General features: G+C 47.3%; 5 protein-coding genes across 6 annotated transcripts; 2 read left to right on the top strand and 3 right to left on the bottom strand.

Moving 5' to 3' along the window:
* Positions 1 to 286: 286 nt before the first annotated feature.
* LOC128853154 (histone H4) lies at positions 287 to 1681 on the top strand. Its single transcript, XM_054075695.1, has one exon. The coding sequence runs from the start codon at positions 1359 to 1361 to the stop codon at positions 1668 to 1670; it is 312 nt and encodes a 103-aa protein (XP_053931670.1). The 5' UTR covers positions 287 to 1358; the 3' UTR covers positions 1671 to 1681.
* A 1011-nt stretch (positions 1682 to 2692) lies between these two features.
* LOC104057269 (histone H2A type 2-C) lies at positions 2693 to 3336 on the bottom strand. The gene has a single exon (XM_009558604.2). It carries the CDS (start codon positions 3215 to 3217, stop codon positions 2828 to 2830), a length of 390 nt encoding a protein of 129 aa, XP_009556899.2. The 5' UTR covers positions 3218 to 3336; the 3' UTR covers positions 2693 to 2827.
* A 666-nt stretch (positions 3337 to 4002) lies between these two features.
* On the bottom strand, positions 4003 to 4822 carry LOC128852933 (histone H3). Its single transcript, XM_054073577.1, has one exon. It carries the CDS (start codon positions 4599 to 4601, stop codon positions 4191 to 4193), a length of 411 nt encoding a protein of 136 aa, XP_053929552.1. The 5' UTR covers positions 4602 to 4822; the 3' UTR covers positions 4003 to 4190.
* Positions 4823 to 5304: 482 nt separating this feature from the next.
* Positions 5305 to 6405, top strand: LOC128853026 (histone H2A type 2-C). The gene has a single exon (XM_054074506.1). It carries the CDS (start codon positions 5875 to 5877, stop codon positions 6262 to 6264), a length of 390 nt encoding a protein of 129 aa, XP_053930481.1. The 5' UTR covers positions 5305 to 5874; the 3' UTR covers positions 6265 to 6405.
* Positions 6406 to 7421: 1016 nt separating this feature from the next.
* On the bottom strand, positions 7422 to 17407 carry LOC104057277 (histone H4). 2 transcript variants are annotated; one of them, XM_054075124.1, is made up of 3 exons: positions 17261 to 17407; positions 11730 to 11798; positions 7422 to 10324 (listed from the first exon to the last, which is right to left on the bottom strand). In XM_054075124.1, exon 3 carries the CDS (start codon positions 7731 to 7733, stop codon positions 7422 to 7424), a length of 312 nt encoding a protein of 103 aa, XP_053931099.1. In that variant the 5' UTR covers positions 7734 to 10324; positions 11730 to 11798; positions 17261 to 17407. The 2 variants fall into 2 exon arrangements, with proteins under 2 accessions (XP_053931099.1, XP_053931027.1); XM_054075052.1 differs by lacking the exon at positions 17261 to 17407 and adding an exon at positions 16701 to 16791.
* Positions 17408 to 17409: the final 2 nt, after the last annotated feature.

Here is a 17409-nt window from a genome sequence, read left to right as displayed (position 1 = left end):
TCCTCTTCTGATAAATAGGACAGATTTACATTCCTCCTTTAATCATGAAACTCCTTTTGTCCTCGAATATTGTGATGACAAACAAAACATTTACATAACACAAGAGAACAAATTACCTATAACCTAAAGGCTGCAAACTGGAGGTGGAAAGAGACAAAGCTGTCAAGAGAGCCTGCATTCCCTTCTTTATGCTTGGAATTCATGAGTAAACACCTAAAAATCAACAGACAGTATGCCCCTGAAGCCTAAACCCTGCCCCTTATTTTTTTGAAGGTTTTAACCTCTGCAAATGTAAGGAGTATGTCAAGTGAATTCTTCAGCATGTACTGAACTAGAGTAGTGGAAAATAATTAGACATATCATAATTGAGTGGAATTGAAATTCAGAAAAGAGTCAAATAAGACACACACAAAACTTTGCTTTCTAAGGCTCCACATACCTGAAAAAGCTTAGGGGCTTATACACCAATACGGGCCAGGATAGCCCTTTCAAAGTGATTTCTACTGTTTACTGCAGTTGGGAGTTATTCTGAAATTTAGTCTACAGCTGACATGCTCACATTTCACATCTTCAACATTGGTCCTTACTGAAAAAATATAAAGAGGCCAATGTGTGTGTAACATATAAATCAGAATTTCATCTGCATATTAAAATATTTTTGCACTGATGTAGGCCTAAAACACGTCTAAAAAAGGCAAACAGGAGAAAGAAAAATAAACAGGACATACTGTTTCCGAAGATGATATTAACTATAAACTCCGTTTCATGTAGTTTATAATGTACTGTCTTATTTATTTACTGTGTACAGTACACAGTATCAAAAGAACTCGAGATGGAGCATTAAAGGACCTAGTGCTATGCACCAAGGAAACAAAACCAAACCCACAGGTTCTGCACCCATTCTCAGAAATAATTAGTACTCACAAGGGTTTTAGGTAATAGATACACAAATGTTGATATATAAAAGATAAAGATTTGTGCTACACCTACAGCAACACAGTAACGTTCAAAATATTCTCGATGATACCGAAGAAAAGCAACAACAATTGAAAATCCAATCGAAGGTCTCTGCCGCGCCGCCCTGCCCGGAAGATTAAGATGCCGGGAATCGGCCCATCAAGGGCACCAGGACTGACGGAAGGCGGGCGAGGCAGAAGCGGAGACGGGACAGGAGAGGCGAAGGCGGACGGGGCCCCGAGGCGGTGACTGAAGGCCCCGCCTGCTGAGGAGACGGAGGCGCAGACCCCGCCCGCAAACCATCGCCAGCGCCTGCTTCCAATCAGGTCCGACCTCAACACACAAATACCGCGGCGCGGTCGGCACAGTCACAGCTGGGAGAGGGCTAAACCGGGGGTGAGATGTCAGGTAGAGGCAAGGGTGGGAAGGGGCTCGGAAAGGGGGGCGCTAAGCGCCACCGTAAGGTGCTGCGTGACAATATCCAGGGCATCACCAAGCCGGCCATCCGCCGCCTGGCTCGCCGCGGTGGCGTCAAGCGCATCTCGGGGCTCATCTACGAGGAGACGCGCGGAGTGCTCAAAGTCTTTCTAGAGAATGTGATCCGTGACGCTGTCACCTACACCGAGCACGCCAAGAGGAAGACGGTTACTGCCATGGACGTGGTGTATGCCCTCAAGCGCCAGGGTCGCACCCTCTACGGCTTCGGCGGTTAAAGTCTTTTGCTCCTGGACCATCTTGACAATCCAAAGGCTCTTTTAAGAGCCACCCACTTGCTTCTTAAAAAGAGCTGTGTTACGTTGCTTCAGTTTTAGTTTCTGTTAAGTTTTAGTTCCAGGAACCTTTGTGCTATTCTAAACTTTTTACCCGAGTTTTTTTTTCCTCTTCCCTTGTTTGCTGAGTTTCAAACAGGGCTGGCTAGCCTTGCAGTGAAGCTCGAGGTTCCTTTCTACAGCTCAGCTACTGCATCATTCCCCTTCCCAGCACCTTTCTCTCTTTTTTTTTCTGGCAGATGCTTTCATAAAAGCTCGGCTCGCGTGTCCCACCCTACGCAGTAAGTGCTGTGACACTTCCTGAGACGTGCTAAAATCAAAAAGGCCTGGGAATAGCTAGGGCCTCAAAGGCAAATCCAGTGCCTTCCTTCGGGGCTTTACGAAGAAAAATAACATAGGTCAACGGAATGGACACGGGCTCTCCCGCCTTAAGAAAGGTGGGAGAAAAATACACATCCCAGCCCTACTTCACCCAGTTCTCTGCTAGAAGGGCGGCAGATCCTTCGTTTCCACCTGCCCGCTCACGCCTAAAGGGGGAAACTGCTGCGGCTACAGAGTTCGCTTCAGCCCGCGGGGCGAGGAAGGGAACTCGCTCTTCGACGCGAGATCGTGGGGCGGGCTGGCGGACTCCGTAAACGCGCCCCGCCTCCGGCAGCGAGAAGGTTAAGTTCTCCTCGCTCTTTCGAAAAGCCCGCGCGGAGCGACCATTGGCCACGGGCCGTTCCGCGCTCCGCAAAGCCCGCGCTCCGCTCCACGGGCGCCCGCCTCTGCACAGCCCCACACCGGGCACTGCCCGGACCCTCAACAGCGCGAGCCGCCGCCCACTCGCTGGCCGGAGCACAGGCGCGGGGCACAGGAGAGAAAAGTACGGACTTCCTGCCCGCGCCTGAGCTCTCCGGCAGAACTGCGCGGCGGCGGCCCCAGAGGGAAGCACCCCCGCCGCCAAGGAGACAAATCTCCAGACCCCGACACACCGCCAGCGCATCCTTCCACTGGCACCCGCTCCGTGGCATCTCAAGCTCTTTCCCGACGCTGTGGGTGGCTCTGAAAAGAGCCTTTGGGTTTCGCTGCGGTGCTAGGGACGACGGTCCGCATCCGCTTTACTTGCTCTTGGCTTTGTGGCTCTCAGTCTTCTTGGGCAGCAGCACCGCCTGGATGTTGGGCAGCACCCCACCCTGCGCGATCGTCACCTTGCCCAGCAGCTTGTTGAGCTCCTCGTCGTTGCGGATGGCGAGCTGCAGGTGGCGGGGGATGATGCGCGTCTTCTTGTTGTCGCGGGCCGCGTTGCCCGCCAGCTCCAGGATCTCGGCCGTCAGGTACTCCAGCACGGCCGCCAGGTACACCGGGGCGCCGGCGCCCACCCGCTCCGCGTAGTTGCCCTTGCGCAGCAGCCGGTGCACGCGGCCCACGGGGAACTGCAGCCCGGCCCGCGACGAGCGCGACTTGGCCTTGGCCCGCGCCTTCCCGCCCTGCTTCCCGCGGCCGGACATCTTCGCTTGATCGATCAGCGACGAACACCAACTACTACGCGAAAAGAACAGGTAAGTGACCCGAGCCCTGGCGCCCGCCCTTATATCCCTTCCCTTTGCGCGGCCGGCCGCTCCTGATAGGCCTGGGCGCCTATCGGGGAACGCGCACCCAATGGCGGAGCGAATCTCCTCTTGACCAATAGCGACGGGCGCAGCTCGGAAACGGCTCCGCCCGCGCTCTCCAAGCCGGCCACTCACCGGGCGGGGGGGAGACGGGCTTCAGGAGGCGCCGCAGCCCGGCGGGAATGCCCGGGCCCCGCCGCAGGCCGGGCCCGCCGAGCCCCTTGCCGCTTCTATTTCCTCCTTTTGCAATCGCTTGAAAGCTGCCGGGTGGGAAAACGTGACTTGGAAGGGCGGAGTTGAGGACGAGCAGAGGAAGAGAGACAGCGTGGTTGTGTCGGGAAGCGTGCAAGGGACGTACACCTGACTCCCCCCTTTTTACGAGCTGGGCCTTTTCCCCGCGGCAAAACTTTCCGAGCTCCCACAACTGTACGTCCTTCCTTGCATCGGCCTCCCACCGCAGATCGCTCCCTCCTCTCCCCACACCTCAAACACACAGCGGCACATTGTAGGTAAACTTAGCTTCCGCACCCACTACCTGACTACACCTAAACCTTCACTTGCAGCCTTGGAATCCTGCAGTTATAACACTCTAGTCCTTATTTCCTTCTCACAAAGATTATTTCGTGTACTATTAACAGACTAAAAGAGGTCTTCTTTCCATTATCTTTTTCCCCCACCTTTTATTTTCACTAAAAACGTTCCCTCAGTTTCATTTTTGCATTTTGTACCTTTCTGAATTCGATCAAAAAGTTAAAAATTTTGCTTTGTCACAGTGCAACAGCCCTTTTACTGTGTATGGAGTGGCTCTTAAAAGAGCCTTTGTGTTGGATAAAATATTTCCTCAATATATGTGATAATATTCTAAAGCGGCTTAAGCGCGCTCTCCGCGGATGCGTCGGGCCAGCTGGATGTCCTTGGGCATGATGGTGACACGCTTGGCGTGGATGGCGCACAGGTTGGTGTCCTCGAAGAGCCCCACCAGGTAGGCTTCGCTCGCCTCCTGCAGCGCCATGACGGCCGAGCTCTGGAAGCGCAGGTCGGTCTTGAAGTCCTGCGCGATCTCGCGCACCAGGCGCTGGAAGGGCAGCTTGCGGATCAGCAGCTCCGTGGACTTCTGGTAGCGGCGGATCTCGCGCAGCGCCACCGTGCCGGGCCGGTAGCGGTGCGGCTTCTTGACGCCGCCCGTGGCCGGCGCGCTCTTGCGGGCCGCCTTGGTGGCCAGCTGCTTGCGGGGCGCCTTCCCGCCGGTCGACTTACGAGCAGTCTGCTTCGTACGCGCCATGGATCAGAGAAACAACTCAGACAGTGAAGACCTAAGACACTGGTATCCTGTCTGCATTCAAGAGGTATATATAGCACTTGTCTCTTCTCTGATTGGCGGATGGGTATATACTGAATTCTATTGGAGGATTCAAATCTTAAAAATCCCGCCACTGGCAGATGCCACCTCCCCCTTTTCGTCTTTGTCTTTACAGAATGCTGCATGTTAGCTACAGAAGCCACTCTTTTACCACTATACATTTTCTTCCATTTCGGGCAGCACTTCCTAAATTTTTGGTTATACATTTTTTGCAGACATTGTGTGAATTAATAATTAAAACATCCTCTTTTTTAAAAAGAATTTTCTCTTTCAGTCGTTTTTTTGTTTTTTTTTTTTTTTTTTTTAAAAAATGACCATTATGTCTCATTTAACAAGATAAAGTATTTCAGAAATCTACAAAATATCAAAACCGAGCGGGGGGGGGGGGGGGGGGGGGGAACAGAAAAAGAAGCAGAAAACAATAAATGGAAAACTGGATATAAGAAAAGATAACTGTAATCAAACCATAAAAAGATCCAGCCCTTTTAATCTGTGTTAATAGTACACGAAATAATCTGATAGTGATCAGACTGCAAGTGAAGGTTTAGGTGTAGTCAGGTAGTGGGTGCGGAAGCTAAGTTTACCTACAATGTGCCGCTGTGTGTTTGAGGTGTGGGGAGAGGAGGGAGCGATCTGCGGTGGGAGGCCGATGCAAGGAAGGACGTACAGTTGTGGGAGCTCGGAAAGTTTTGCCGCGGGGAAAAGGCCCAGCTCGTAAAAAGGGGGGAGTCAGGTGTACGTCCCTTGCACGCTTCCCGACACAACCACGCTGTCTCTCTTCCTCTGCTCGTCCTCAACTCCGCCCTTCCAAGTCACGTTTTCCCACCCGGCAGCTTTCAAGCGATTGCAAAAGGAGGAAATAGAAGCGGCAAGGGGCTCGGCGGGCCCGGCCTGCGGCGGGGCCCGGGCATTCCCGCCGGGCTGCGGCGCCTCCTGAAGCCCGTCTCCCCCCCGCCCGGTGAGTGGCCGGCTTGGAGAGCGCGGGCGGAGCCGTTTCCGAGCTGCGCCCGTCGCTATTGGTCAAGAGGAGATTCGCTCCGCCATTGGGTGCGCGTTCCCCGATAGGCGCCCAGGCCTATCAGGAGCGGCCGGCCGCGCAAAGGGAAGGGATATAAGGGCGGGCGCCAGGGCTCGGGTCACTTACCTGTTCTTTTCGCGTAGTAGTTGGTGTTCGTCGCTGATCGATCAAGCGAAGATGTCCGGCCGCGGGAAGCAGGGCGGGAAGGCGCGGGCCAAGGCCAAGTCGCGCTCGTCGCGGGCCGGGCTGCAGTTCCCCGTGGGCCGCGTGCACCGGCTGCTGCGCAAGGGCAACTACGCGGAGCGGGTGGGCGCCGGCGCCCCGGTGTACCTGGCGGCCGTGCTGGAGTACCTGACGGCCGAGATCCTGGAGCTGGCGGGCAACGCGGCCCGCGACAACAAGAAGACGCGCATCATCCCCCGCCACCTGCAGCTCGCCATCCGCAACGACGAGGAGCTCAACAAGCTGCTGGGCAAGGTGACGATCGCGCAGGGTGGGGTGCTGCCCAACATCCAGGCCGTGCTGCTGCCCAAGAAGACTGAGAGTCACAAAGCCAAGAGCAAGTAAAGCGGATGCGGACCGTCGTCCCTAGCACCGCAGCGAAACCCAAAGGCTCTTTTCAGAGCCACCCACAGCGTCGGGAAAGAGCTTGAGATGCCACGGAGCGGGTGCCAGTGGAAGGATGCGCTGGCGGTGTGTCGGGGTCTGGAGATTTGTCTCCTTGGCGGCGGGGGTGCTTCCCTCTGGGGCCGCCGCCGCGCAGTTCTGCCGGAGAGCTCAGGCGCGGGCAGGAAGTCCGTACTTTTCTCTCCTGTGCCCCGCGCCTGTGCTCCGGCCAGCGAGTGGGCGGCGGCTCGCGCTGTTGAGGGTCCGGGCAGTGCCCGGTGTGGGGCTGTGCAGAGGCGGGCGCCCGTGGAGCGGAGCGCGGGCTTTGCGGAGCGCGGAACGGCCCGTGGCCAATGGTCGCTCCGCGCGGGCTTTTCGAAAGAGCGAGGAGAACTTAACCTTCTCGCTGCCGGAGGCGGGGCGCGTTTACGGAGTCCGCCAGCCCGCCCCACGATCTCGCGTCGAAGAGCGAGTTCCCTTCCTCGCCCCGCGGGCTGAAGCGAACTCTGTAGCCGCAGCAGTTTCCCCCTTTAGGCGTGAGCGGGCAGGTGGAAACGAAGGATCTGCCGCCCTTCTAGCAGAGAACTGGGTGAAGTAGGGCTGGGATGTGTATTTTTCTCCCACCTTTCTTAAGGCGGGAGAGCCCGTGTCCATTCCGTTGACCTATGTTATTTTTCTTCGTAAAGCCCCGAAGGAAGGCACTGGATTTGCCTTTGAGGCCCTAGCTATTCCCAGGCCTTTTTGATTTTAGCACGTCTCAGGAAGTGTCACAGCACTTACTGCGTAGGGTGGGACACGCGAGCCGAGCTTTTATGAAAGCATCTGCCAGAAAAAAAAAAGAGAGAAAGGTGCTGGGAAGGGGAATGATGCAGTAGCTGAGCTCTAGAAAGGAACCTCGAGCTTCACTGCAAGGCTAGCCAGCCCTGTTTGAAACTCAGCAAACAAGGGAAGAGGAAAAAAACTCGGGTAGAAAGTTTAGAATAGCACAAAGGTTCCTGGAACTAAAACTTAACAGACACTAAAACTGAAGCAACGTAACACAGCTCTTTTTAAGAAGCAAGTGGGTGGCTCTTAAAAGAGCCTTTGGATTGTCAAGATGGTCCGGGAGCAAAACACTTTTAACCGCCGAAGCCGTAGAGGGTTCGACCCTGGCGCTTGAGGGCATACACCACGTCCATGGCAGTAACCGTCTTCCTCTTGGCGTGCTCGGTGTAGGTGACAGCGTCACGGATCACATTCTCCAGAAAGACTTTAAGCACTCCGCGCGTCTCCTCGTAGATGAGCCCCGAGATACGCTTGACGCCACCGCGGCGAGCCAAGCGGCGGATGGCCGGCTTGGTGATGCCCTGGATATTGTCACGCAGCACCTTACGGTGGCGCTTAGCGCCCCCCTTTCCGAGCCCTTTCCCGCCTTTGCCTCTTCCAGACATCTCGCTCCCGCTCTTACCGGCCCCGAGCTATGACTGTGCACCGCCCGCGCCGCGGTATTTGTGTGTTGAGGTCGGACCTGATTGGAAGCAGGCGCCGGCGATGGTTTGCGGGCGGGGCCTGCTGCTTCGTCTCCTCGGAGGGTGGTGCCTTCAGTCCCCGCCTTCGCCGCTCCTGTCCCGCCTTTGCCGCTTCTGTCCCGCCTTCGCCTCTGCCTCGCCCGCCTTCAGTCAGTCCTGGTGTCCTTGAGGGGCCGATATCCGGCATCTTAATCTTCCGGGCACTGCGGCGGGGCAGAGACCTTCGATTTTCGAGAGGCGGAGCGCTCCCCTGCTGCCGATTGTCTCTGGGGCACGGGGTCCCTTGAAATGCCTTCGGTATCGGCGAGATTGAGGCTGCAGGGGACGTTTCGCGCGGATTGATGGAGAACTGGCCAGGGAAAGTGGCCCGGAAATGGATTGGGAGCTATTTTCATTAACTTTACCAGTTTAACTCTCTCCTGCCATTCTCTCGACATGGCTTAATTTTGTTCTAACATTTTCTCATTGCTTTTGTGACGAGGTGCATATACGTTAGCATCACATGTTGGATTTTCAATTGTTGTTGCTCTTGTTCAGTATCATTGAGAATATTTTGAACGTTACTGTGTTGCTGTAGGTGCAGCACAATATCTTTATCTTTCATATATCAATATTTGTGTATCTATTACCTAAAACCCTTGTGAGTACTAATTATTTCTAAGAATGGGTACAGAACCTGTGGGTTTGGTTTTTTTTCCTCTGTGCATAACACTTAAGTCTTTTAACGCTCCATCTCGAGTTCTTTTCATGCTGTGTACTGTACACAGGGAGTAAACAAGACAGTACTTTATAAACTACATGAAATGGAGTTTATAGTGAATATGATCTTCAGGAACAGTATCTCCTGTTTATTTTTCTTTCTCCTGTTTGCCTTTTTTAGACATGTGTTTTAGGCCCATATATGTCACAGAACACTTCAAAAGATAATTCCATAATATTATTGCCTAGGAGATAATGAAAAATTGTTAATAATTTATGAAACAATAGGGAAACTAGAGCAAATACTAGTATTTATTGGTATTAGTGTTCACAAAAATTCTAAAAGCACTTCTTACAGTTTATTTTAACCTTAAAGAACAGGCAACAGAATTATCTACATTTGAATTTTTCTCACAATTTTCTTGTTATCCTCTTACATTCATAAATTATCAGCCTACCAGTCACGGTGTGGTTTTGAGCTATTTTGAGTTGGTTTTATTTTTGTTTTTGTTATTAGTTGTGGGTTTTTTCAGAAAAATCAGTGCAAAAATATTTTAATATGCAGATGAAATTCTGATTTATATGTTACAAACACATTGGCCTCTTTATATTTTTTCAGTGAGAACCAGTGTTGAAGATGTGAAATGTGAGCATGTCAGCTGTAGACTGAATTTCAGAATAACTCCCAACTGCAGCAAACAGTAGAAATCACTTTGAAAGGGCTATCCTGACCCTTCTTGGTGTATATGCCCCTAAGCTCTTTCAGGTATGTGGAGCCTTAGAAAGCAAAGTTTTGTGTGTGTTTTATTAGACTCCTTTCTGAAATTCAGTTCCGCAGAGACCTTCGATTTTCAAGGGGCAAAGCGTGTCCCTGTCAGAGAGTCTGCACCCTCCGGCTCCTGCGGACTGTTGTTAGTGTCATACTGACTATGTCTCAATAGATCTGAGGTCACATCACAAGCTCTCAATTGCGGTACTGAGAACCTGCTTCTAAATGTTAGAACTGACTGGTCACCTCTATGGCCTTTGGCTAGTATCTGACTTATGCTATGAAGCATCAGGAAAATCATGTTATGCCTTCACTTCAGACCAGAAAGAAGCGTGCATGTTTTCCTAGAAGCTTGCTGTGCCTGTCAGACTACATCAGCACTACTAAGTCTGCAAAGGGATTTTCCCACATAGAATTGGACAATGCCCTTTATTTTCTATCCAGTGTCTAGAATGCTGCTTTATATTAACTTCCAAACAACCGGGTCACATAAAAAAAAAAACATTATATTTCTATTTATGTCACAGTCATTAACAGGATGAAAATTAGTCATGTGTGTCGAATGTACAACAAAAATGGCTGTCAGTTATGTGCATGAGTACCTCCACGTTTTCAAAGGCCTGCCATCACTCTGAGTGGATAGATACTCTTTCTTTCATTTAATATGTTTTCACCGGTGTACCTTGCCAGTGACACATTTCTTTGTTATTTTGGTATGAACTCATAGCTCTGAAAATAAGTCATCATGACTGTTAAATCCATACCTCATTTCTGCTGGCTATCCTTGCATTTGTCCTCTTTTGTAGCTCAGGGCCCACTTGGACTATAAGATTAGCATTATTCCGATATGGAGGGTTTCCCTGTGCTCATTGTAGCTGAATACAAGCATCATTATCCACACAGAGACAAAGGAGATCCTTTCCAGATGAAGGGTTCAGGAAGATCTTTGTGAACTCTCACAACCATTTGTGCTTCTGACATTGGCATTTGGTTTTGCCTCAGTCCCAGTGACTTCAGGACGGGTGGTCTGTGTGCAAGATAGGATCTAAAAATAAAATGTTGAGGTAATTATTTCCTAGTATGTTTCAGCTCTGGTATTTTATATATGAACATCTCTGCCTGGCCCTGAAGACTTTTTCTCTGTTTTTTCAAATAAATTGTCTTTCTCTCTGCTTTGTATATGTTCTACACACACATTCTCTTTCTCTCTCTCTCTTGGGAATGGATACACACCATGTAGTATATATGTCCATCACCCATTTGTCCACCTCCCACTCCTACTGTATCTGTTCCTCAGCCTTTCATAATCTGTCATATTAAAGCCACATCCTGAAATGTGAAAAGTTAGAGCTGATATATTCAGAGAAAGCAGCCCATAAACACACAGGAGAAAAATCTATTAAAATCTCTGATTCAGAGGCATTCCCCCTCACTTGGTGAGTCCCTGGCCTACAGACCACTAGGATGTAATGCACCATTTTCATGAGACATCAGTTATTTTTCTTACATGTTTGGGTTTTGTTTTCCTTTACTGGCCTCTGTCACACATGGGATAATGGCCTAGTTGTAAATTTCCTGTGAATTACTCAGTTCTTCCAGTGTTATGACAATAGGATTCTGCCCAGAACACAATTTGAAATGCTGCACAATCTTGAATTTGACCCTCTTATATTGTCCATTAATTTTTCCCCACTTTGGATCCCTGCTGATATGCATAACTGCAGAAAGAAGGAAAGAAGTTCCACTACTATACTCTGTATTCTTCCTCTGTACTCTCACAGAGCTAAGGCTTGTGTGTTCCTAACACTAGCCCAGTGGAGCATGAGGTAGTTTATCTTTCAACACTGAAGAATCTATAGCCGGGTGATTAAAAAAAACCAAAACAACCCAAACCAGAGCTAAGATGATTCACCATGTTGGGAAAATAATCACTTGTAAAATGAAAAAAAAAAAGAAAAAAGAAAAAAAAATCTAAACCAAACAGTTTTCATGTATAAGAATCTTTTCTTTAGTGTCAAACGCAAATTTGAAATTGCTGTTCTCATCCAGTGATGTAACCCTTGACAGCCCTTACCCTTGAAAGCCTACCCATGTATTCAACATGCTAAGGCCTGGTTTCTTCTAAGAAATTAATCGATCAAGCAGAGATTACACATTTGCCCCCACTTAAGTTTTGGTTTAACTGCTGAACTTAAACCCTCTAGTTCTTTTCGTTCTTTTTTAACTTCCCCACATCCCTCCCCCCCTCCCCCCAAGACATTTGTATAATTAAACATGAATTTGATCTGGACAGTTAATATCAGAATTATTCAAATGCTTACCTAATTGATCATCAGGCCCTTTTCTCAACAGGTTTGGGTAACTTGGACTATTAAGTTTCCTTTCTTGTAGATGCCTCCTAATGCAGTTTTGGCAAACAAAAAAAATGCAGATGATTTCTCTTTACTTACCACCTCCATACAGCTGGACATAGGCTGATCCGTGCTCCTGGCTGTTCAGTGCCGGCCTTGTGTGCTAGTCTTGCAAACCATACAATTAAATGTAAGATGTTACAAACTACTAACCTCAAACAGCACACAAAAATTAAACTTGATGTTCTTACTCCTCATTTCATGCACAAATCAATGGAAACTTGATTGCATTTTCAGTGTCCAAATCAGAAACAAAAACTATGTTAGGAAGACCAAGATTTACACTTAAGATGCTTAACAGGGAATCCAATCCTTCTTTTTGGGACCAGTTCATACAAGGCAGGTTGCAGGCTAAACAGGTGAAATATATTCCTGAACGTGCCTACACTTTATACACAGGCTCTCATGAGCCTATGAAGCCAAATTCCTGACTTCCTAACTGTCTGATAGCAACATTGCCGAGTGACTGGCCTCATGTGTATATTGTGGGGAAATCCAGGCACCAGCTGGCCCTTCCAGTGCCCCTGGCAGTCTGGATAACATCCTAACCACGACAGTACTACTCTGGCACAAGCCCATGGACTGCACAACTTCAAGGCAAGTACTGTAAAACATAAAACATAAGCTACAACACATGACCCTCACATACTGAATGACTCTGTAAACTTTTTTTCTGCCTTCCATGGGAAGACAACCAGCCTATATCGCTGGCACCGAAGTGCTACTTTGTAATACACCTGCTCTAGAAAGATGGCACAAACAGCATTATCTGGTCAGTATCTGGTTCACCCCCACAGGTCTGAGGAAAACCAGCAAGGCATCGTCATTTAATAACAGCACCTTCACATGGCGTGTGACACAGTGCTTTGGCTCTCATCCATGGCAAAATTCCAGCCTAAACAGCGTCTGAGTGCCCCCATCACTGCCTATGTGGCAAAATTGTGTTGCCTGACAAAACAAATATACTTGGAAGCCTGTCACATCAGCACCTAGGGTGTCACAAGCCAGGGAGAGGGCAAACTGCAGACTAGCTGTGTGCACACTACTTGCCCAAGGACACTGTCGCTCCATAGGTACCAAACATGGCTCTGGCTGGAGGGGGCATTGGTCATATTGTTCCCTTCCTCTTACCAGCATTCACAGAGAGCACTGGCACATAAGCAGGAAAGAGTGGAGGGCAGAAAGCAGTCAGAAATGCCAAGGTGCTTTGGGGAGGAAGAGTGGGTTGCTCACTTCTCTGAACAGCCAGGCCTCAGGGCTGATAGAAAAGCTGCTCTGAACGGACAGTGTGGTGGCACCCTTCCTTGGCAGAACTCACTATTAAATGCAGGGGAAAGAGAGGCACTATCAGTTCAGAAGAAGATGATTTCTTTGGGGAGCCATGGCTGATGGAGCTTCTGCTAATGTTTCACGGACAGTTTGCCTCAGGGCCTGAGGTCCTCAGACACTAATTGATGAATACATTCAAAGCATGCCAGGGTAGTCCAGAAGACAGTTTGTCAATTGCCCTAGGTTAGTTTTAGAAGACCAAAGTACTGTAAAACATCAATAATTCTGTCCTCTGGTATCTGACCGACAATAAGGATCTTTTCTTTGCCTGCATGTGAGAAAAGTGAAAATGTCTTTAACCTGCTAAACTCCCATACAGTAGAGAGACAAACACATCCTTATTTTTCTCATTAGCTGTTCTGCGAAGGGATTTGAGCCCCTGTGTTTTTGGTGGTGGGGTTTTTTTTTCCACTTTCCCAGGAAGGGCATCCTTCCCAGTGCCTCCTAACTATGCACATATCCAGGCTGCGGACTATAAGTTTTCAATGGCCAAATGACATACCACAGTAACGATGAAGGGAGGCCACAATAAGTGCCCCAACCCTTAACCAAAAGTACAGGGAGGAGTGTGCAACATTCCAGGAAGCTGAGTCTATGGTAGCAGTCATCCTTTGCCCTACCCTATTTGTCCTGCCCACCATAGATGCTCAGCTATACAGGGGTTTTAAATGGCCGTCTGTGGCCTCATTACACTTAGAAGCCTTAACAGCACCAGCAGCAGCCACTTTAGTATTATGTAGGCAGAAACTTGTTTGCTGAGCTGCAATGAGGTTGTAGTTTGGTAGCTACGGCTTTTAAATTGCTTAGCTAAGGGTTAAAAGCTGTTAAACTGTGCTGGCTGGTTTGATCACACTAGTTATTACATTTGTAACTCAGATGAAGGATGAAGTCACTGAGGGCAAGTAAGGCATGGGTGTAACACTAACAGAAGTGTAATCGCAGTTGCGGGGAGTATTTACACTTCTTTCCTGTGGAACATGTATGTGAGAGCATGACACATAATGTAAAGGTCCTCATCTAAATCTCTCTGGAAATCGTCATTTGAAGGAAGGAGAGGAGCTGTGGTGCACAGGCATATCAGCTGTAGTTCCTCTAACTATCTAAGAACGACTGACCACAGCTCTCACCTACAGTAGTCCATTAGCTACATTTGTGTGGCTAACTCTCACGCTAATGCCACCTAACAAAATTGCTTGAGAAGAACAAGTACTGTGCTACCTCTCGTTACTGCAAACACACCTAAATATAACCCAGAGCTCGTTTTCTTAGGAACAAGTACTAGCAGGCCTTAAATTGGAGATGGGAATGTTTGATAGCTGTCAGGTGCAGTGCCAGCCTTTGTCTGTGTTCATGTGTCTCCTTGCTTATGCCAAGAGGTCTCAATAGATAACTGTAAAAGCTGAACAGACCTGGAGATCTGCAAGGAAGTGGCTTGCAGGGTTCAGACTGCAATCTTGTGCAAGTTTGTGATCTAGTGTGGCCTACTGGTGTGCCTATGAGGTAGGGTGAGTTGAAGTCATTCAGATGTAAAAGACACACAGTGATGCTCTTGCTGAAACTATCTCTGGAGGTCCTGGTATCAGTCTTCTCCTCTTTTAATGAATGATGAAGTCTACCTCCCTTCAGTTGCATTGGAAAAGCCAAACTGAATGTAAGAGACTAAACGGTGCCTTCTTCGTGAAGTCTTTCTACAATATCCTATACCTAAACCAGCATTATTTCCTTCTCTCATTTTTTCAGCTGGAGGCAAAACTGCCTTTTAATCCTTCACCATGCTCTTTCTTTGTCTGAGTAAATCAGTCCACTCCTTCTAAACCATCTGCTCTGACTGCAAAGCAAACTCTCTTTGAAACTGCCAAATGCGCTTTAACTTTCAAAAAATTTTGCTCATGCATGTTTTTTTTTCATGTAGAGAAGAACACGTGTTTCAAGCAGCAATTATGCATCACTAAAGTTATTTTACGTCTTTCCTACAAAGCCTTTTAAAAAGAAAAATTAAAGCTTCTCTGTGTGTCATGAAATTTCTTGAAGTTACTTCATTTTATTTTAAGATAGTAGACTATAACTGTTGGAGATCAGAAACTGCTACACATATTATTAGTCATCTATTTTGGACACTGGGAGAAGGAAGGAACTGCTGGGAGAAAAGCCAGGCAGAGAACTGGGATGGTGACCATTTTAGCCACTTCAATTTCAGCCACCAATAAAAATGAATCAATACTGTGAAGCCACGATTGGGGGCTGGAGTATTTAAATCTCTTCCAGTGAAGGTCACTGAAGTAAATGTTTATGAATGCAAAACAACAATGGTAGGCAGCATGAGTTTTCATCTTGCTGACATGTCATTCATAGTCCATGCTTTTCCTCCATTTAAGTGCTATGAAGTGTCTTGGTAGCTGCTAAATGTCATCTCCCCCCAGCACTGCTATTTTATTTCATTATGTGGTCAAGTCAATGGAAAGTCTCATTCATTGATTTATAAACACATAAAGTGTGTGGGCTTAAAAATATTTGTTTGTTTGTTTGTTTGTTTGTTTTGCTTCAGTTCTGGTAATTCATCTAGGTATATCTTCAATACTTACATCCACTCTAATTTATTTCATTCCTGTGTCCTTATTTCATGTAGCATAAGTTTTACAAGCAAGATACTGAAAACCCTAATTTGATTAGCTCTTCTCTCAATTATATGGCTGTTGAAGCATTAGAGAGGTCAGGTGCACTTTTTCTGCAACCTTTTTTTCTGATATCTTTTTTCTCCCATGAGCTAGCTAGCAATTTTTTCCCTTCATTGCATTTATTCAGTTTCATATTCACTGAAACATAACTTTACAGAAAACTAAAATATTTTTACATTATATACACATTTAGAATTTACAGAACAGCCATTATAAATGAAACAAAGTTGTGGCACTTACCTAAATCTACCTATTCCTACCGTCTGAAATTTTGGTTGCTATTATCAGTTTAGATATTGCATTCACGCTATGTGTTATATAGGATTATATCAAAGGAAATCAGAGGGCCGGGCTGAAGTGTAGCCTTTGTGATTCTTAAATAACTACAAAAGGCAACGGATAATACATTTGTTCATAATCAGGCAACGACTCATGAAATATTATTCCAGAACTCTGTTCTGTGCAGCATATTACATCACTCTCAGATATCAATATTGATTGAATTCTTCCTGGTTCTTTAGAAGTGATCTATGGCCTACCTCCCCCCTTTTAAAACACAGCTTATCAGAAAGTGCTCTAGTTTTTGTCCTGAAAACATTTATTCATTTCAGTGATGTCTGTAACATTAAAAAGGAAGAAATATGTAGGCTTTACTTAGAGTGGGGAAAGGATTCAGGACAAGCTCTAAATAAACCTTTGTGCAGACATGCTGTGTGAGATGTGTTAAAAAAACATTAACAGTAATACAGTTTTAAATTCTACTACTATTAGGCAAAACACATGACAAAATAATGCTCTCTGGGCAGGAATAGCATAACTACTAAACTGCTACAATAGCCATTGCACATCTTAAATTACTAAAGAGACAAAGATAATTCCAGTAAATAACACCAGAAGTTTAGGAGCTTGTTTTCTTTTACAAAGCTGCAATTTTGGAACATCAAATATCAAATACCTGTTTCCTTGCTAGTGATATGCAATGTCAAAGGCAAAAAGGTTGACTTACCTAATAATTTGTACAGAAAATCATATGGAGAACAAACAAAAGAAAGAAAATACCAAACACAAAGTAACAGGGTAGAGTTTGCCTCCCTTCTACTGAAATTCCAGTAAGACAAAATAAACCAACTGTGTGTTCATAAATCTCCCGATATTAACAAATTGCTTATGGATACATAATAAGTGCAATAGGAGGTTGTACAAGGCACTATTTCACTAGACTTTAGCTTTTTAGGAGGTAAAACACATGGTCAAAGGAACCGGTTCTTAATCCATATTCAGAGCTGAAAGAGGAGTTTGTGTTACTTCCTCTTCTTCAAAATCGATTTAAACTGTCAAAATAGCTTTAAATTGGCAGATTTCTACTTTAACCTCAAGAAAACCCTCTAAAGAATGAGACCGGGTCGTTGCTGTAACATTTGTGTCAAAAGGAAATTTTTAATTTGCAAGGAAAAACAAAAGTTTCTCTCTTCAGAGCTCTCTCCAGCAGCAGCACACGGGATTTATCGTCTCTCCTTTAACTCAACACGCGAGTTTGCGGCTGGAAACTCTCCCGAACGCAAGTACCTGCTCTTCTCCTTCCTCACGAGGGAAATGGGGCGATTTGGTGGCAGAAATTCCGAGGAAAATACACTTTTGTTAGTCCAAAGAAACACAAATCGAGCACACCGAAGGGCTCCCCGGCCGTGCAGCGGGGCGGGCTCTGCAACGCACCA

Source organism: Cuculus canorus, chromosome 1, assembly GCF_017976375.1.
Source record: "Cuculus canorus isolate bCucCan1 chromosome 1, bCucCan1.pri, whole genome shotgun sequence".
In the NCBI taxonomy this organism is placed as follows: Eukaryota; Metazoa; Chordata; class Aves; order Cuculiformes; family Cuculidae; genus Cuculus; species Cuculus canorus.
This window is presented reverse-complemented; position numbering and strand designations above follow the sequence as displayed.

Bases quoted from the DNA above. Each gene is read 5' to 3' on its own strand.
- LOC104057277 (XM_054075124.1), bottom strand. From the start codon at position 7,733: ATGTCTGGAAGAGGCAAAGGCGGGAAAGGGCTCGGAAAGGGGGGCGCT.
- LOC128852933 (XM_054073577.1), bottom strand. From the start codon at position 4,601: ATGGCGCGTACGAAGCAGACTGCTCGTAAGTCGACCGGCGGGAAGGCG.
- LOC104057269 (XM_009558604.2), bottom strand. From the start codon at position 3,217: ATGTCCGGCCGCGGGAAGCAGGGCGGGAAGGCGCGGGCCAAGGCCAAG.
- LOC128853154 (XM_054075695.1), top strand. From the start codon at position 1,359: ATGTCAGGTAGAGGCAAGGGTGGGAAGGGGCTCGGAAAGGGGGGCGCT.
- LOC128853026 (XM_054074506.1), top strand. From the start codon at position 5,875: ATGTCCGGCCGCGGGAAGCAGGGCGGGAAGGCGCGGGCCAAGGCCAAG.